The sequence below is a fragment of the Oculina patagonica genome, chromosome 11 (assembly GCF_052425735.1).
Source record: "Oculina patagonica isolate OP01 chromosome 11, crgOcupat, whole genome shotgun sequence".
In the NCBI taxonomy this organism is placed as follows: Eukaryota; Metazoa; Cnidaria; class Anthozoa; order Scleractinia; family Oculinidae; genus Oculina; species Oculina patagonica.
The window spans coordinates 18,506,304-18,527,472 of NC_135768.1; the positions used below are offsets into that span (position 1 = coordinate 18,506,304).

The 21,169-nt window shown below is 38.5% G+C and overlaps 2 protein-coding genes across 2 annotated transcripts; both read left to right on the forward strand.

Annotated features, from left to right (window-relative positions):
* The first annotated feature begins 485 nt into the window (after positions 1-485).
* Positions 486-8,375, forward strand: LOC144629905 (phosphatidylinositol N-acetylglucosaminyltransferase subunit A-like). Its single transcript, XM_078488152.1, has 14 exons — positions 486-582; positions 665-755; positions 1,657-1,722; positions 1,999-2,121; positions 2,812-2,987; positions 3,254-3,369; positions 3,907-4,014; positions 5,117-5,223; positions 5,354-5,436; positions 5,840-5,925; positions 6,297-6,424; positions 6,906-6,961; positions 7,488-7,587; positions 8,202-8,375. The coding sequence occupies exons 1-14, from the start codon at positions 545-547 to the stop codon at positions 8,325-8,327; spliced, it is 1,404 nt and encodes a 467-aa protein (XP_078344278.1). The 5' UTR covers positions 486-544; the 3' UTR covers positions 8,328-8,375.
* Positions 8,376-10,215: 1,840 nt separating this feature from the next.
* LOC144629879 (beta-1,4-galactosyltransferase 1-like) lies at positions 10,216-18,682 on the forward strand. The gene is made up of 7 exons (XM_078488123.1): positions 10,216-10,863; positions 12,744-12,874; positions 13,381-13,497; positions 15,212-15,399; positions 16,006-16,128; positions 16,713-16,814; positions 17,578-18,682. The coding sequence occupies exons 1-7, from the start codon at positions 10,386-10,388 to the stop codon at positions 17,720-17,722; spliced, it is 1,284 nt and encodes a 427-aa protein (XP_078344249.1). The 5' UTR covers positions 10,216-10,385; the 3' UTR covers positions 17,723-18,682.
* Positions 18,683-21,169: the final 2,487 nt, after the last annotated feature.

Genomic DNA, 21,169 nt, shown 5'->3' on the forward strand with positions numbered 1-21,169 from the left:
AGCTCATGGGGAATTCCGCTGCATACTAATGAGCCCACACACGTCTTTGGAGAAGTTCCGCTGCATATTAATGAGCCCGCACAAACGGGAGAAATTTCCTTAGTTACCGACCACCCATTCTCGTCCCCATAGCCCTTTCGTTTCTCTTAGCCGGCTGGGCCTTGGCACGAGGAAACAAAGGGCTATGGGGACACAGGATTTCCAGTCCTAGATTCTAGGACTTCCGGTCTTCATGTATGCAGTCATGACGTTTCGAAAGAATGTATGAGAGAGTCGTTACGTTTTCGACTTCCGTTTAGGAATTCTTTGTTCCAAACAGCCAATCAAAAAAATTCGAATTAATTCAAAAATCCTATGTCCCCAGAGCCCTCCGTTTTCTCGTGCCAAGCCGGCTAAGAGAAACGAAAGGGCTATGGGGACGAGAATGCCGACCACCGTGTTGATTGGTGGAATTTTTTCTATATAACTTGTACCCAGTCCTTTTTGTAGACCCAAAATTTTGCACGACACCGGTCAGCGGTTAACTACAGAATGACAATCCAACATGGCGGCCCCGCCGGTTCAAGAAAAACACAACATTTGGTGAGACGATCTTTCATTTTTCTCAAGCTTCAACATAGCTGTACCATAAGCTAAACATTATTTCTTTCTTGTGGATTCATAGCATGGTCTCCGATTTCTTTTATCCGAACATGGGAGGAGTAGAGAGCCACATATACCAGCTGTCCCAATGTCTTATACAACGAGGACATAAGGTAAACATAAATTCTGTTAGCACGTGTTATAATATATGGGTGCGATTGAGTAACAAAGTCAGGTGTAATTATTACTGCTGTTACTGAAGGAAAACTTGACAATCTTCCACGGGCAGATCATAAAAGTTTACATCGCAAGATAAGGGGGATTCCCTTAAATGTGAAATCGATCTTACCGGCAGTACAGTGTAAGTCTTATATGTGCATGGATAAAAGTTAAAAATGTATTAAGAATTAACACCAACTAGACAATCAATACCGAATGATATCGTTCATTGAATAGCTTATCGGTTTTCGGAGAATCTGATCGCTCATAGAATTTCATTGAGCATTATGATCATGTTTTTCTTCACACCTCTTTTGTGGTCTAAATGCCTCTTCCTTGCACATGATTTATGACAAAAAGCTTTTTAAGGCGCTATTATTTGTCCAATATCATAAAATCGCAACTGTAAACCTTCTCTTGCTTATAACCCCCCTCCAGGTATAGGCCTAATAAAACTATTTCTCTGCAAACAAAGATTTATAACTTCAGATAACCACCCCCCCCCCCAAAAAAAAAAAAAAAAAAAAAAAAATGGCCATAAGCCTTTCACGTTATACTTGACTTCAACTGGGATTCATTCTCGAGCATTTGAGAGGCCCTGCCATGGTAAAGTCCAACGAGCAACATGGCCCAAAAAGAAGCGACAAATGACAACCCTTTAGGAAAAACTTATAATCCAACAAAGACAACCAATTTTCCTTCAATTAAACTACTGACAGCGATGTGTAGTATGATAAATCAGCAACGCGGGACATTTTTAAATTTAGACAAGCGACACCGATCCCCCTGGCAGGGCCTCATTTGACTATACAAGGAAAGGTGACTGATTGATATTTTCTTTCATTCCTGCTCCAGGTTGTTATTGTCACACATGCTTATGGTGAGAGAAGTGGAATTCGTTATTTAACAAACTACCTCAAGGTATTCAGCAGTTTCTTATTTACTTAATAATACAGTAGAATCCAAATTTCTCAAACCCTTGGTTTCTCAAAACTCCCGATTTTTCTCGAACCAATTTTTGTTTCCCTTGGATAGCACTTCTAGGTAATTTTCCCTCAATTTCTCGAACCTCTCGATTTCAATAAACAATTTTCATTTCTCCTGGAGGTTCGAGAAATCGGGATTCTACTGTATATGCATTGTTTGACACACAGCCCTAGATATAACTAATTATGATATTTGTTTGTTTTATTCCAGGTCTATTATCTACCCTTTGGTCCTTTTCATAATCAATGTGTATTACCCACTCTTTACACGACTTTGCCGCTAATGAGATGTATATTTCTACGTGAGAAGATAACCATAGTTCATGGACATTCTGTAAGTTATTTGTTCCGTTTACAGAAAATTTGGCTTGTGTGTTTATCTGCTGTATATTCATGACTTTGGAAAGGGTCATGACTGGGTGATAAATAATCTGTCTTACATGGCCACCCCAGCAAATAATAAGACCATCTCATTATTTTTTGCTCAGCAAAATATCAGTCAATTATATAGACTCTAACTTGTTCTTAGGCCATCATAGCTTGATTAAAAATATAAAACAAACAGGGGTGATAAACATTATGAAAACACGCATTTTACTTAACTTGACTTTTGAAAATGTATGTTTCATAGCATATGAAACATCAAGTTACTAGATAAAATGCGTGTTTTCATAATGGTTATCATCGCTGTTTGTTTTATATTTTTAATCAGTCAATACTTATCTAATCCAGCTTTATTCTTGTCCCTCACCACATTGAATCCCCAACCTATATTTCCTTTATAAATTTTATAGAGGGGGGCATGGCAGTAGGGGGGAGGGTAAATCTACATCCATTCAGGGGGATCTTGCAAAGGGAGACATACACCCATCACTGCAAGACATTTTCAGCAATATATTTTAAAATTTACTGTGAAAATAATTTCATTGGCAAATGCAATACCGAAAGTAGATGATTATATCTGCCTTTAAACCTAGTGGCCAACATGACATAAACTTAAAATTATTCTGCCATTGTTTTTAAGGCTTTTTCCACACTTTGTCATGATGCCCTTCTTCATGCTCGTACCATGGGACTTCGCACCCTGTTTACTGACCACTCCCTGTTTGGCTTTGCTGATGCAAGTTCCATCATCACAAATAAGTTTTTACAGTTTTCATTGGCGGATATTGATCATGTAATTTGTGTTTCACATACAAGGTGTGTACCAAATATTTATATAAATATTTATAACTACATGTATTTATATTAGTTTACTGTGTTAAAAAAAATTAAATGTACCGGTATTAATATATGCCATTATCTTGGACAATTATTAGAGACATTTAGCACCAGGTTTTTCTATAAACCACCTGAGGTCCAGATTCGAAGAGTCTAAGGTTTGAAGATATGGCACTGATGACAATGAAATTATCTACTAGGCTTTTTGTTATTCACCCTAAAATCTGTTCTATTTACATTGCCAGCAAAGAGAACACAGTGTTACGTGCTTCAATGAATCCTTGCATGGTGTCAGTGATTCCTAATGCTGTAGATGCTAATGTATTCACACCTGACATTTCAAAGAAAATCCCAGGAAAAAGTAAGTTTGGTCTTTAAGAGGTGAATTTTGAGCAACTTAATGTATATCATCTACGATATGCACTTACACTGTATTATAATAAGACTACAGTCGAACCCCCATTAAGTGGCTACCTTGGGGGAAATGGTAAGTGGTCGCTTAATAGAGGTTGTCCACTTAATAGGGGTTCCTCAGAAATTAGCATAAGGTGTGGTAGAAACATTACTTTATTGCAAGGAAATCAAAAGGCCATCACTTAGCTTAGTGACCATGGAATCACATCAAGAGGATTACAAAGCGTGTGTTTGACTGATTTTCTCAGTCGTCACTTCAAATTTCGGCTTCTTATCTGTCATTGGGTTGTTGAAAACAAGGCCAAGCTCTGTGTATTAAATTTTTGGTGGCTGCTAAATAGAGGTAGAAACGATAGAAAAATTCTCATCGGAACGGGCGGAAGGTGACTATGGCCACTAAATAGAGGTGGAGGCTTAAAAGGGGTTCAACTGTATTAATTTTGTTGTCCTATTCAAGGTTTCCCTTGTTGTTCTTGTTTTGTAGTCACCATTGTGGTAGTCAGTCGACTGGTGTACAGAAAGGGTATGGACTTGTTAGCTGGAATACTTCCCATCATGTGCGGCAACCACTCAAATGTCCAGTTTATTATTGGTAAGTTCACACAAAAAAGGAAAGGAAAACTACAAGACAAGCTGTCCACACAGCTGGTAATGCTAGAAGTATTGTTACTCCCCCCCCCCAACCCCTGTAAAAAATATGTGGAATGCTGCTCCGTCATAGCTTAAACTCTAACAGTCCATTTTCCCTCTCTGAATAGGAGTTTGTAATGTTACTGACACTATTTGACAATGATTATGATAGTGAGAAGAAAATAATTAAAAACAGTCAGAGGCAGCAAAGCCTTTTGAAATGTGGGGGGGGGGGGGCTTGTCATACACCAAGCCAAGGGCTACCTTTCTGCCTCCCTAGGGGGGCACACACCCCTGCTTATATTTCCCTAAATGTCTTTTGCGTAGTTGATCTCTTTGTAATCTTAACAGCGTTGGTGTGTATGAAATCAATTTGTGACAATGCATAACTAGGTAGTTCAGAAATATCCTACTTTGTGGTGCTTTTTGGGTAGCTTTCTAGTCATCGGAGGATAAAAAATGTACGCTCTGAAGTCTCTGATGCCACATAATAATAATAATAATAATATTTAATACTTATATTGCGCTTTTTCTATAAAAATATTCAAAAGCGCATTACAATAATTATTATTAAACTAAATTTAAAAAGTTACACAGTAAAAATGAATTTAAAATTACAATATTTACATATTAAAATTTCCAGAGTAATAGTGAAAGGTAGTAAATAGTAAAATTTAAGAATCACAATATTAAATCAAATGAATAACAAATCTAACTAAAAGCCTTTCTAAATAAATATGTTTTAACAGAACGTTTAAAAGACTCGATGGACCTCTCCTAGTAGCATTTTGGGGTTTCTTTGAAAGTCCTACACCATATTATTTTGCTTACCATGATCCTGATGAAATGATTTGTAAAAAGACTGATCACGAGACTGAATATCTTGATAACCAATTTCATGCTGCACTTATGATACTTTTGGCACTGAAATGTGGGGGGTGGGGGGGGGGGTGGGGGGGGGATTGCTCTGCTGCCTATGACAGTATTATTAAGTTTTGACTTAAAATGTTCATGAATACCATACTGTTGGCTGGTTTAACTATTTAGCTGTTTTTGTTGTGTAGGTGGTGATGGTCCAAAACGTGCCCTCCTGGAGGAAGTTAGTGAGCAGTGTAAGCTTCAAGACAGAGTCCAGTTTCTGGGGAAGTTGGAACATGACAAAGTCAGAGATGTAAGTTCAGCTTGAGCCATAAATCATGTTGAGAAAGCATTCCATTCAAAATCATATCGTCAGCTCCAATAATGCTCTTGCACTGTTCTTTGGGGTACTGTGTTTTTGTTTAACATTTCATTGTTTTTAGGTGCTTGTTCAAGGTGACATCTTTCTTAACACATCGCTAACAGAAGCATTTTGCATTGCTATTGTCGAAGCAGCTAGTTGTGGGTGAGTTTCAATAAAATATTTTCCTCTGAATAAATAAGCAGACTTTTCCAATAACCTTTTACAGCTAATTTAGTGTGTACTGTAGTTTTACATTTGCAAAAACTAACTAAAGTGATGGTGCTATGTTATGTTTTCTTAGCCAAAGCCACACATAAACCTTTTCCCGTGTTTGCTATTGGTTACATGTATTTTCCCTCACTTGCCACTGTTTACATGACTTCCCATAACTACCACTGGTTACATATTTTCCCTTTTGGCAATGGTGACTTATTTCTTGGACTTGCCACTAGCACGCTGCATGTATTTCGGCCATGCCACCAGTTACATGTTTTCTTGTGGTTGCTGTGAGGTTTATGTGTGACAGTTGTTTTTATATTTTCTCTTTTTCTTCATTCTTGTCCAGTCTGCAGGTCGTCAGTACCAGGGTGGGTGGGGTCCCTGAGGTGTTACCCAGCGACATGATTAAAATGGCTGAACCAAGTGTTAAATGTAAGTAAACAAAAAATCCTTTGCAACTGTAATCTATGTTTTAGTTTGTAGTAAGAGACGTGCAAAATAACTCAATACGTTGTATAGACAAATGAACCGAAGAGTCCCAGACAAGACTACAAATTAAAGCAGCCTCTTTCTTTTGTCGAGATAAAAGCTCGACGCGGGAATTAGCAAAAGTTTTCACGCGTGTTCAAGATCTTTTAGGTTGCGTTTTGCCTAAACCAGTCGAGACGACAGTTGTCAAAAATAACAGCATACAAAAACTTTGTATTTGTGGGATCAGTAAAGTGCAGGCCTTTGAATTGTTGAAGCCACATTCAAACCATCAACTTGATAATACTTTTTTGTTTGTACTTTTATCATTTCAGCTCTGGTAGTGGCGTTGGACAAAGCAGTCCAAGATGCACGAGATAACAGATTTGTTCCGCCAGACGTGGCCCATGAACGCATTCGAACCATGTACACGTGGGAAAACGTGGCAAGGCGTGCGGAAAAAGTAAGTTGAGCCTACTAAGAAACAAGGACTCCGTTCACGCCCTCAACAGAGCCGTCTGACCGTCCACCCGAAAAATTCCGTACTGATGACGTAATCTACATATGTCCGTGAAGTGTCTAGGATTGGTTGTAACTTACGCGCGAAAAATCAAATCGAGCATCAACCAATCAGAGACAGTACACGTATCTCTGCAGAGCTACGTCATCACTATGGAATTTTTCGGGTTGATTCTCTAAAGTTTTTTGAGGAGGGAAAGAATTGCCACCCTCCTCCCACCCCCAAGAAAAATTGAGCTTTCGAAGAAAGACGTCTGTTTTGCAGGCTAACAAGTCAACAGAAGACAAGTTCGATTCCCGGATCTTACTTGATATTTGTTTTGTTTGTTGAGGATTCTAACGTGGCACGGAAGGATTTTTTCTGGGTATACTACTCAAGAGCAGCGCATAACTAATTGTGATAACATTTTGTGTTTTCTTGCCAGGTTTATGATTTGGTCCGCACAGTACCTCATGTTTCATTTGATGAGCGACTAAGAAGGTAACATAGAGAGCAGTATTCAATCGACTATCAAAAAGAATTGTGTCTTCTTAAGTTTTGTGTTTGAACATCGCTCTTACAAGCATACAGCTTTCATTTGACTTTAAGCTTGGTAATTACGTGTAGTTTATATAAAAGCACGTGTGACGTGCTTTAACCAAACAAAACGATGGTGTCGCTGACTAAGCCAAACAGGTGCAAGACCATAGCAATCATGATTTGGCACACGCGTCATTTCCTGCGCTTGACATCGGCTACATGTTTTCCCGCGCTTGACATCGGCTACATGTTTTCCCGCGCTTGACATCGGCTACGTGTTTTCCCGCGCTTGACATCGGCTACATGTTTTCCCGCGCGTGACATTGGCTACATGTTTCCCACGCGTGTTGTCGGCTGCATGTTTCCCGTTTTTGCCACTGGCTACTTGTTTCCCGCGCTTGTAAAAATTACACATCTTTATGTCTTTTCTTTTTTCTTCTTATTACGATTCCTGACTGTGCTATCTCATTTTTCCCTTCATTTTCAGGTTGTACCATTGCGGCCGCGTTGCTGGAAAAATCTTCTGCATTTTAGCTGTGATTGATCTGTTTATACTATGGCTTCTTGAATGGCTCTTTCCAAGAAAAGTATGTTTAAAATACTTTACTGTTTAAAAAGGAACATGGTTACTCAATATGCTAGCAGCTCAAAAATTATCTATCTGTTGTTGTTGTTGTTTTTTTTTTTTTGGGGGGGGGGTCGTACTTTGCTGATCTTGGGCGAGCACTTGAAAGGCAGAGAAATTCAAGTGCAAGGAATCATAGACACGTTTTTCGAGCAAAAAGTTATCGCATTAGTAACTTGGCAGTCATGCATTTATATAGCGCAGCTGATTCCATATGAAAATGTTTAAGTGCGCCTTGCATAACATGTTAAACACCCATGATATGTTTTGAGGGGAGAAGTTTGTTGTGTTCCTTCATTACTTTGAAAAAGGACTGGAAAATACGACAGTAAATACGCATTGAGATCCGCTACCCGAAGAAACCACCAGTGTATTTGTATTGTGTAACGCCTAGTCGTGAGAAATACCTAAAGTTGTGAGCAGGTACCGGTAACATTGAGCGGACTTTGCCTTTTATCTTTTGTACCCAGGCCTAGGCGTGCTCTTCCCGCTACCTCATGACGTCACGTTCTTGGTTACGTTGCGATCACAGGATGACCAGACTTACTCATTCAGGGTTTTGTTTTTCATTTTCAGAAAATAGACATTGCGCCATCCTATCATGATAAACACCACAGATGGAATTCCAAAGATGACAGCATACCACGCGACCAAAGGGAACCGATTTACTTTTTCCGCAGAAGAAGACGAAGCGTTAGATAACATTTACCAAACTGCGTAAACGCACAAAAATAAGCCCTTTCTGACCTTTGTGTTAACGACTGAAGAAAATGTTTTGTAAATCATGCCATTATTCCCATGTTTTTTATTTTATGAAAATCTACAGGGTATTTTTATTTAAGGCTTGAATTTTTTTAATCCCATCCAAACATAAGCTCGATCTTTTCCAAGAAGAGAAGTTCTTTGCACTATTAAGTTTCATGAAAGTAGCTAGTTCCTCGGCTTAGGTTGACTTGTTTTAAATATTTTCTTTTTAAATTTATTTGTATATTTTCAAAGGTTATCGTAATATATTAGAAGTCGATAAGACGATTGTACAATAATGACTATAAAATAAAGAAAATTTGTGGTTTAAAAAATCACCGAGAACAGGAACAAAATTCGCACTCAGTCTATACCCTCACACTTTCGTTAGCAAGGAAAAAGCCACCTTCCTTAAGCACCTCTGTTTTTACTCCAGAGCAAAATAATCCCTCGCATGTGAATAAAACATAAATATAATAATAATGGTATAATTGTTCGGAGGTACTCCCTTATATAAGCTATATAGGTATGTGCTGCGCCAAAGGATATGGTCTTTTTGAGCCTTTTTGGTCTGAAATTAGAGGATAATACATGGTGGCAGGTTGCGCAGAGATATGAAATTTATCTTCGAGTGTGAAGTTTTCCGAAAATTTCCGAAGAATGCCGAGGAAGATTCGAAGATGTTTCGACTTAATAGCGATAAACTTTGGCTCATTGAGCATTGAAACATGGCAACTCGTCAGCAAACGTGTCGAAATCGAAATTTTCACATCATAACTTTTACAGTGTGATGATATGATTTTTCTCATCGAGAGAAATTCTGGTAATTCTCTTGAAAAGTGCGACGTAATAACGTCGGGAAATTGAAGCCCTTCTCAAATTTTGCACAAATTAAGCAGTTCCTGGGAAGGGTCTGGTCTGAATTGAAACATGGTAGGGAAAATCGCAAATTTTGGTCTGAAATAGGAAGTCGGCCTGGAAGTCAGCTGCACTCCCCCACCCAAATTTTCAGAAAAGTTTGCCGTTGTATCATGTCTGAACTAAAGATTCTCTTTTTTTAATGCTCGTGAAACGGGAAAGACAAAACGGAACCTCTCATCTCTCCCTGTAGGGAATCTCTGGGTAGCGGTTGTAGCAGGGTGGTAAAGTAAAGCGGTTGGCGGGTCCCAATCACGAATCACGACCCGCTTTTCCTTCAAGTCACAAATCACGTAATTTTTTTTACACAATTTCACGAATCACGTACCTATTTATTAAGGTCTTTTAAAGAAAATTAGCTTTTACTGTTTAGTTAACTTGCGTGGAATTTACCTTTTGAAGGCTTAGAAGCAAGACATGTTCTCTCGCAGGAATTGAGCAGTTTTCACGTGTCACGCGCTAATTTTTGCTCGCGTCACGCACAACACTGACCCGAAAACGAAGGAATGTTAGATGAAACGCAGACGAAGTAGATTTTATCTATATGCAATGCACCGCGAGACTTCTTCAACTTGCACCTGGCTGAAGACGCAGTCTCAAAACCTATTGTGTTTTCATGTAAAAAAATAATTTCAGGTCGTCTTATGACATGTTATGTGCCAGGGTTGTCTTAGAAATTTTCGTCATACCCAAAACGATGTCAACGCCGTGAGGACGAAGATGGCTTTTTGTAGAATTGACTGATTAGTAACATAAGGAAATGACTAGAGCACTGCACATGGACAGACATGGAGGTCCCGGGGTACGTATATTTTATACAAAATTTCAAAAATTTGAAATTTTTTGCCACGTTTCGTCATCTGAGATTTCGTGGCAGCGAGCCTCGCTCTGGCGTACTGAGCTGCCTCGTTTTCATCGAAAATACTGCCAAGTCTTCTCTTTTTCAACAATATGGCGGCGTATCAACTGTTGATAAGGTGTTTTCAAAACAATTTGCCTCAAGGATGGAGCTAAGATTCTTCTTGGATTATTCGTTGTATTGGTTTGTATGAACTGCAGTTACCTAAAGAGGCATCTTTCATACAAGAACCACAAAAAATGGCTGAATTAAGCAGACTTAAAAAGTTTATGATCTGTACATTTATCGTGGCGATTGCGTCGTTTATAGTAATGTTTTATTATTCTGTGAGCTTTTCAAAATACACGCAACTGGGAGTGAAGTATGTGAATGCGTTAAAGACTGGAAAATTAGGTAGAGGTCTTCACGAACTAGTTTTGTTTTCGAACAATTCGACGGCACCTTCGAATCTGTCTGGCACGGAGGAAGGAGAAATCAACATTGTCGATTCCATTCAGTCAAGTTTAGATCTAAAAGCTACTGAACAGAAGTTAAAGGATGCTATAGCTTCAAAGACTTCTAGCAATAGTACGAACAATCCATCGATGGTTAAATTGTCGACAAAAGTAACTACACAAGCTATATCAACTACAAGTACAACGGCGAAGCCGATCTCAACATCGAGCAAGGACAGCAATATTGCTCAAGAAATGTGCCCAGAAAAAGGTTCTTCCCTGGGTGAGTACTGTGTTTTATTCATTGATTTTATGTCACAATGTTTGCCACCTAGCAAGAAATCATAGACAATTGAATACTCTGTTGTATCTAGTTGATCTGAGCAAGTTCAGTTACTCTTACTATATTTTAACACTTCCTTATTAACACGTACAAAGCCAGCTTTTTCTTGCACACGTTTTCGTCGCGTGGGAACAAATTACCGTTCCTCAGGGAATGGCGGCAAATTAATCTAAACAGGATCGATAACTGCAACTACGTTTAAGCTCAATAAATAGCTGGATTAGAAGAAGGTTCCCTGGCATGGTATGTGTAAATCCTATTTTTAAAACTGAGTAACTTTCGAGTTTTTCACATTTTTTGCTCAAATACTCGTTTGTATCGTTCGCAAATTTCAGATTATAATTTTAAATTCACGCCGATCGATTCAAAATTGCAAAGACTGAATCATTCATTGTAGGTCATTGTTTTCTAAGTAATAATGCCACAGTACCCATAGTACGGTATTTTTTTTTTGCACCACATCCTTTGGTGCTCAAAATAACTCCAGATTTGTAATTGTAGTAAGCTTATATACAAAGCGGTTAAATTCCGCTAAGTATTCAAGATAGCTTTATTTACATTCAGTTATGCAGGCTTACGTGTATTTTTCCTGTAGGAACACAAGTATCAATTAGATTTTTTTATACATTACATACATAACATGTATTTGTCTACCACTGATGTTGAAGATAGGCTGGAGTAAATTTTTTTCACGTAATTACCGGTAAACCTATTTTTCATTAACCACGAAACAAAAATTAACACAAGTAAAGAATTGATTTACTTTTACTACAGCTGTATACGCAGTGGCTTGGCAGAAATTATCCTTTGGGCAATTAATTATACTGTAATATTTAACAGTATTTAAAACAGAAAAATAGCCTTGGCTGTGCTTTTTTATTTTACAAAGCAGCCAAGGAATCAAAGTGATAGAAGCACTAAAGAAGTATTGAGAAACACGAGCCATATTATAAGCAAATGGTTTTCTCTCCTTAAAATTAATGTGTTGTTCCAAAAAATATCCATACCCCTCCCATGGAAGGTTTTTTGGTTTGAATCCCCCCACCCCCTCTGGAAATTCCAGTTAAGCCCCAAACTTTCCTTTAAAAAAATTGGCTTTTGAGACCCCCCCACCCCCTCAGAATTTCCAATGACCTTCCTTGGGATGGGTATGAATATTTTCTGAAACTGCACAATGACCATTTTAAATAAGACAGACAGATAAAATGTTTGATGATTTAAGCGTCTTCTGTTAAGTGCAACTGCATTGTTCAAACAGACTTGACACGTCTCAGATGTTAAATGCTTCTAGATGATTTTAACCTACTACATGTAGCATAAAAATGGCCAATGGTTTATAACTAATGCATTAATTTTGGATTGTTGCTTTTCCCTGAATAAAAGCTCTATTGATTTAAAAAGTCTGCATTTGAGCACTGCCTAGTGGCCCACCAAGCGGGAGCTTATCCTGGTTTCAGTAGCATGAAGCAACTAGGGCTATTTCTACTCCCCCTGGATGGGATGCTAGTCCATTGCAGGGTTATCCCCAGCATTATTTTGCTGGTACCCACCTTTTCACCTGGGTAGGAAGAGGCACTATGAGAGTAAAGTGTCTTGCCGAAGAACTCAACACAGTAACCCTGGCCAGGGCTCAAACCAGGACCACTTGATCTGGAGTCCAGTGCATTAACTATTAGGCCACTGTGTCTGCCTTAATTATGATTGTAAATTATTGGGCGGGTGTAACTGTTCTGAACATTATAATTAAAATTTGTCCAATATAATTGATTTGAGATTCTTGTGCTCTCTGATTTGAAATTGCTTGATTTTTGATTTCTCAGTTGGACCATTATATGTAGACTCAAAAGTTCCAAAAATGGAAGACGTTGAAAATGCAATGTCCAGTGATTTTAAAGGTTGGGTTGATAAGGGAGGCCGCTGGAAACCAACTAAATGCAAAGCGAGAATCAAGGTGAGATGTCAGATTATCATTGTGTTCAACGAAGGAGAACTCATGACAATTAATCATGTCATTTTTTTCCTGTGGGTTTTATGGATCAGACCTGTGGGTATCGATCATGATGCCATATGATTTTAGGGTTCTGATGCCATCTTGGACAGGCACAGATGGCCTTGATCTCATGTAGAACAAAATGAGGTTGTGATCGCATTAACATTTTTTACTTGAAGAAATGGCTAAAATGTGTGCCCGAACTTGATGATAAAGAAAGGACTTAGAAAGCATTGCAGGGTTATCATCCAGGGAAGCAGAGTTTTAGTCAGCCACCAAATGATTATAGGTAAACCAGCGAGTTTTCATGCAACATGTTTCCCAAAATTACAATTTGTTAGCATTTCATGTCTTTTGCCATTGGCTGGCTTCTTTTCTCCTGGTGGTATTCATCTCAGGTCAAACACACTCCCCTGATCTCTGATTACTACTAGTTTCTAACAATATATTTTTCAATCTCTCTCCAGATGGCCCTAATAATTCCATATCGTAATCGTTACGAGCAGCTGTCAGTATTTCTGCGTCATATGCATCCTATGCTGAAGAGACAGAATCTAGACTACAGGATTATTGTTGTGGAGCAGGTATGTTTCATATAAGAAATCAGTAGCTATTGATATCGATAGATCATGACTAAATTATACCACATGCGTAAGTTACAAGTCAATCTCGCCCCCAGAGGCTGCGATCCTGCTGCTCTGTGCCAGAGATCGAGACCTCTGTGCTAGACTGAAAGCCCACCAAAAAGACGGCCAAATCTGATTGGCTGATGAAAACTTGTTCATTTCATCCACAATCCCCAACACAAGTGCACAAGCCAACCTGAACCAGAATTTCCTGGTTCCGGGTTTCTGAATCGCCCAGGGCTGTTGTGTTTCCTGACTGCTGACAAGGGGGATGCAGGCTTGGTTATAAGTAACATACAGCTATTTCGAGAAACGTTGTCGGAAAAAAGCACAAAACTGCACAAGCCAATCCCTAAAGGTAGTATGGGTAGACGTATTGAGCTACTGCAGGTGTTGAATACTAATGAGATATAACAACAAAATAAGCGCAATTTTCAGGTTTTCTTTCTTTTCAGACATGTAGAAACAAGGTACGTTTAGACCCTCTGAAGTTCAGAAGAATTTTTCCTCACTCAAAGACATGCGACAGTAAATGTAAAGCTACAGATATAGGCCTCCTGAGAAGAAAAACAAATTCTCCACGTGCAAAAATACAAACTTGTAAATTTCCTCTAGGCCAATATGCAAAATTCCAGTGAATACCCAGACCACCTTTCGGTCTTGTCGCGTGCACTTTGATGTTTTTTTTTTTTCCGACAACCTTTCTCGAAATAGCTGTATACTAGGTAACATATGAGAAACACATGGAAGACAAAGGCACATATGGATACATACTAGTGTTGTTCGTTCGGTAACATGTACGAAAACTGAATTTATTATATGTGAAGAATGGATAAATACATACTACTAGGATACGTGCGTGACAGTGCAATAAAGGTGCTAGTGCATATAATTATTAATACATTCTTAGGTGCAAATGAATGTGCAAGTGATAATTACATAGTGCAACACCTTTCCCCTTTTGGAAGATGAAAAATAATTATGAAATGTCCATACACGCTCCATCAATTAAAATTGAAACACTATTTGTCTTAGCTGTTGTTAGTCAAGGAGAGTCTTTAAATATCGAAAGCAATGTCCAAATTTATAGTCAAGGTTCAATTCGCTTGAGCGTTCATTCCATTATAAAGTTATTAAATCTTGCGGGGAGTCTACGTTCTCTTGTTGAACGGCGAAGTGGAGGTGCAAGTTCGTGTTCCATTGGAAGTGGAGGACGAGTATGTACAAGTGCCAACATCATTTCGTCAACAATTTCCTGCTACCAAAGTAAACAGTAGCCAGTTAAAAGGCAGTCTAACTTGGGGTGTAATTTTAACAAGTGCAAAGGCAAAAAAGATATGTAGTGCAAGCAGGAAAAAGGAAGAGAGCAAAAAGATCTAGGATGCCTCGTATTCATTAAATAAAAATAGGGTTCTCGGTACCGCTATAAGTTTAGGTAACTTATAACTGTTTGGACTTTTCATGTGGGACTTCATCTCATTGTTTGTAACATGTTGATTGGCGGAAGTATAAGCTAAAGACCCTCTGCACAATTACCTTATACTCTAAATCTCTTTTGCTCTCGCCCTTTCCCCGTTGCCCTACATCCCTTTGCTCTTGACTGAAAAGGAATGCAAAACTAGGCATGTATGTAAAAAATATTGTCAAACAGATAACCTTTTCTTTGCAACAGGCAGGGGACACCATCTTTAATCGTGCCATACTGTTCAACATTGGTTTCAAAGAAGCAATGAAGCTCGACCAGTATGAATGTTTTATATTTCATGATGTGGACTTAATACCAGAAGATGATCGCAATGAGTACAGTTGTCCGACTTCACCTAGACATCTGTCAGTAGCTGTGGATAAATTTAATTATCGGCAAGTACTCACTGAATTATAGCCTTTCAACTGATAACTCAATGATTACCCATTTGGATTTGTTTAGAATTAAAGGGTTTCAATAAAATTCAAAGCAGGCGGCTGGTTCTGAGTAGTGTAACCAGGGCTGTCATTAAGGGTTGTAACCCATAACACCTGTTACGGCTGTTTTCCCTTGATGTTACCGGTGAATGTGTTAATTGGTGTTACGTTAAACTTGCATACAGAGGGAAATGCTACGAATGATAACTTTGAACAATGAAACGGCTGCTTAAGACTTAATGACAGCCCTGGTAACCAACTGTTTGAAAGAATCTTTCTTTAATTACTTCTCAATTTTTAGAAAAAAAGTAGCTGACTTCTCTGAGCAAAAAAAGGCAAAGTAGCCGATGCTTTTCCTCAGCGGTTTGTGCTTATTGAAAGCACTGACTTAATTCATACAAATGTTTGTCAGGGGTAAAAATGAACTTGAGGCATCCCCCTCCAAATGGATTTGTTACCTTTTAGGGATTCCATAATTGGGGGGGGGGGGGCATTTTCTTTGCATCCTGTTAATTTTATTTTGTGGTCTTAGTTAATTCCGTAAATAAAATGCTTTCACTTCAGGTTGCCATATTCATCTATTTTTGGAGGAGCTGGTTCCTTTATAAAGGAACATTTTGAACTTATAAATGGATTTTCAAACAAGTTTTGGGGATGGGGAGGAGAAGACGACGACCTTTATAACAGGTACTTGTTCTTTAACACATTTTTAAATTACAGTATACATTTTCTCACTATCTCTACTGTTGCTTGCATCTAATCATTAGCATGTGCTGCCGAAACACAATCTAATTCATTATGTGGCATGATTGGTCATGAAGTGTTTGAAGTTTGGCATCAAATTCTGATGACATACATGTTTCTACAGACTGATTGACATAACATGAGCTTATTGACAGGGTGATAGGTCCAAATGGAAATATCTGGCTTGGGGATTCAGAGCTGTGCTCTAGCAGTGCCCGGGTGCCACAGGCGACTTACTTTTAATATTCTTTGGGTGACTTGTATAACTTTGCTATCATGAAAGCTTTTAAGAGCTGGGCACCCAAGATTTATTACCGGTACATAAGAGCCTTTGAGCACCCTGCAATTATTATTCTAAGAGCACAGCTTTGTTGTTATGGGCTAAGGGCCGAGCACAGTGGAGTGCATCTATGCAAAATGACTGTCAGTGAGCTTAATATTTTCTCATCTGAACATGAGCCGCCCTGACTCAGTCAGTATTTATCATACCACCTAATTTTTCTAAGTTATGATTTTTGATGTTTTAGAATAGCTGCAAAGAACCTTAAGCTGACACGACCATCAATGCAGTTAGGAAGGTACAAAATGTTAAAGATATTCCATCATAGTGGGAAGCCCGATCCAGATCGGTAAGTTGTCCATGATTTCAAGGTTACGTGCGCAAGTCTCCATGTAGCCAAACTGTCCCATACCACCAAAGCTTATCCCGGTTTTTGTAGCATTTGGCGACAAGGAGTATTTCTACTCCTCGGGAGTAGAAATACTCCCGTGCGGGAGGTCAAGGGTTGGAACCCCAGACCAGACCAACACTCAGGGTCTTAAAATAACTGAGGAGAATATGCTGCCTTTGTAATTACATCTGCAAATTGTTAGACATTTTAGACTTCTTGGAAAAGGACGACAAACAGTAGGTCCCATCTCCTGTATCCTCAGTCTCATAGCAGGGGACGTTAAAAGAGCCCACACACTACCGGGTATTCACAAAGAGTAGGACACGAAAGCTCCCGGTGTTGTGGTCTGGCCTTTGTGTGTAGTAAATTACAGTATGTGACCAGTGCATTTGAACATAATTATACATATGGAAAATGCACTATATAAATGCATTATCATTTTCATTGCGCCTCCCCGATGTGATGCTAGTATTAAATTTGTCTATTTCTCCACGTGGGTGGAGAGAGGCACTATGAGAAAAAGTGTCTTGCCCGAAAACACAGTATAATGACCCTGCATGACCGTGGCTTGCGCCAAAACCCCTAGCCCCAAAAACAATAGCAAGTGCTACACTAGTGGACCAGTAGAATAACAATCTTATGTCTGTTGAGAGCTGAGCACATCACTTAACTGCATTAACAGCCTATGTCCCTCTAAACAGAAGTTTCTTTTATTCCACAGGTTTGCCAAACTTAGAGACTCTGCTCAGCGAATGGGCAATGATGGACTCAATACTCTCAAATACTCTGTGGTTAACTTAACAGAACATCGTCTCTATACCCTTATCTCAGTTGACGTTACAGAAGCTATGCCTAAAAAGAAATAGGGATTTTTAAAATTGATAACATTGGAGAAACATTTAGATGTCAAACTAATATATTTTGTAATATTAAGATTATAGTTAAGTCAGTTAAAATGCTGCATTTTTTATACATCTCCCAAGATATTGGTAAATAAACCCCTTTGGGCAGCTGGTATATTGGATTATAATGCCCAAGGCTAAATCATTGTCAGAAAAATGAACGGTTGAACTGTGAAAATTTGGGGACAATCTTTCAGCCAAGGGCATTATGCTCCAATTTACCAGCAAGCAAGAAAAGGATTTATTTTATAACCCTCTGATTAATTTCGAAATAAATGAAAGTTGTGAATGGTTTATGAAGTTGTTTTTACACTGTGATTTGATTTGAAAATTAGACGTGAAAAGGTCACTTTGTTCGTATGTTTTGTACCATACTTGTCTATAAAATCGGGGGCCGGATATCAAATCATACAGGCCGAGGGTATGTTATTGCCTGATACCCGTCGGCTGATTTTGTACCATGTGATGCCTCTTGTCCAATAAGCACACGAAAATTAATTGGTGGGTTATAATGATCCATATAACATAAAGTCATAGATGTTTACTAAGATAAATATCCAGGCAGCTATTTGCCAAGAGTATTTATGGCTTTTTAAAACCCAATTATTTTAACATTTTCTATAGGTTTCTTTCACAGTTACTCACCGTCTTGAACTCTCAGAAGAAACAAAATAGTTGTAGTAAATAATTAAAAGAGCAAATTCAAGAGAAATGGTTATGATTTCAAGATAGAGGGGAGTAATTAAAAAAAGTTTATTTTACAGGTACTCACTATCTCAAACTCTCAAAGGTGATAAAAAAATAGTTTGGGGGAAAGCAGAGTGTAAGAGATAACCAAGTTCAAGATTCATTAAAAAATAGAGTTTCCTTATGACAATTTTTTAATAATTACCAGTACTTGATATGTTATATAAATATATTAAACTAGTAATAGTTCTCACTATAAAGCTGCCCCCGCCTTTTTATAATTTGTTTTACAGCAATAATCTAGGATTAGTGGAATCTTTTGTCGTCATGACATTGGGCGCTTTCCATTCGACCAAAAATTCTGGTTTGAGTTTCCGGAAAATTCCAGTGGCAAATGGAACAGATTTTTCCAACTTTTCCGGTTGACTGCACGGAAGGCAAAACAAAATTTTATTTGCATATGATCAGGTTGTGCGTCTAATATGGAAATTTCTACGGTGCATTAAATTAATGCTTTGTGGCCGGTTTCCTGCACATATAACTCGATATTTTTGCAAATAAAAAGCATTCCGAGCACTGAAAATAAACGCCATGAATGACATCGTGGCCACAAATACAGGGACCTTTAAAAAGGCACACTACAAGCAACGAAAACGTCGCCAACCCAAAAAGTTTAATGAGCAAAACAATGGCGTAGCCCACACGCGCGTTATAAATATTTGTACATTTCTTTGCTGCCGCCTGCAAAACATCAACGAAAAACAACCGAGTTCACCTGAATTTTTTGTTTGGAGTTTCAAGAATGCTTCCTTAACACATGTAACTGCTTTCAGCTGCACAAATCGCTAAATTTTCTGCCGAAGGAACTTAGGCTGAGTGAAAATGGTAGCTTTTTCCAAAATTTCCGGAAAAGAGGACAACCTCGCAAGGTAGACTCAAATTTTCGAAAACAATTTCCGGGAACTTTCAGTTCCATTTGATTTTGCTTCTGGAATTTCCGGGGTTTTCGGTTGAATAGTTCGCATTTCGGAAAGTCAACACTTTCCGGATTTTCTGGAAACTTTCCCAGGAAATTTCTGTACCAGTCGTCCTTGTTCCGAAATTTCCGGAATTTTTGGTCGAATGGAAAGCGCCCATTGTTTGCTGCGGAATTTCTTGTTGTGTGACACCGTTGCATCCTAAAAATATTAATTCACAAGTTCAAGTCGAATATATTACCTAGCGCGCGGAAATATTAACCTAGCGGAAATACACACAACACATTATTCGTGGTGACAACAAGCAAGCTTATTTCCTGGCTTATAACATTCAAAATTAACTTTAATACTAACAATAAATTCCAGGCCAAAAAGCCTAAAAATTCCGCGAGTAACAAAATATGGCACAGTTCAAAGATTCGAGAAAACAATTTTTGATTCTTATTCAACCCACTCTTTGGATCAAATAATCTGACAGTTTGTTAGCGAAACGAATTACCTTGTATTACATTTTTGTTTATTACTCGTATACGATACAAACCCCCGAAAGCAAACGTTGACGCTCGAACCAGCTCTTGGAACACACGTAGCCAAGAACACGAAACCAATTGCTCGAAATCTTTCGACGTATTACTAACAACTGCTTCAAATATCACTTAAAGCAGAGAAACCGCTCGAACAAATCTGTGAACACGCGTAAACCAAAACCGGAAAACGAAATGCTGCTAGAAGATGGCGAAGCTCGAAGGTGACGAAACGCGACCTCGTGGTTGCAAGTACCCGACACCACCGTGCGCGCTTGCTAAAATATTACCCGTCACGACCGTGCGCGCCTAGTTTTGTCAAATCGAGAACGCTTCGCCCATTACAAACACATTTCTTACATTTTCAACAAATATTCTTTGTCCTTGTATGTATACACCCGGGGACTCCTAGGGTGCCTCCTCGGGTTTTGGCCTCTGGGCCAAAACCCTGCGGGGGCAAAAAAAACACCAGGCAAGTAGGCATTGACGTTTAACTATTTGCATAATTCTGTGGGTTAAAAATATTCAGGCATGAGTTGTTTACCATTTAAAAATACCAAGGGAAATCACAGTGGAAATATCCCCATTTGTTGAACTTTCCAGTAACTCAAACCACAATACTTTTATCCGTTCTATTTATTATACATAATTTTATTACACCCTTGCAAAACAAGTCAACTAGTTTAATACCCTGGGAAGTTCATTCAGATTTGTTAATATTGCACAACATCTTTGTTTTGGGTGTGTTACACTAGAAATTCTTTGTGCAATTTGAACTGTCAAAAAAAATGTGATGTACAGTGGAACCCCGATACAACGATATGCCAAAGGAGCGGTAAAATTATATCGTTATATTGAGGTATCGTTATATCGAAACTCCCGATATAACGATATGGCCGTAAAATAACTGAAAATATCGTTATATCAGGGTAAACCTAGTGAAAGATAAGAGAACTATTGAATGACAAGGAGGATAAAGATCGAAAAAGGGGATAAAGCTGATAAAGAGGCTTGGAACACAGTATCAGCATTTTCGTATATCATCGTACAAAGCTGTGACAGAAACGTTAGAGATTACTCGATTACTGTGAGGTTATTGTGTTAAATTCAATGTTATGCTTAAATTTCTGACTGAGTACTGATAATATTGTTATATCGGGAAAGATTTTACGTTCGGTGCACTAAATACTCATAGTTATATCGAAGATCGTTATATCAGGGTT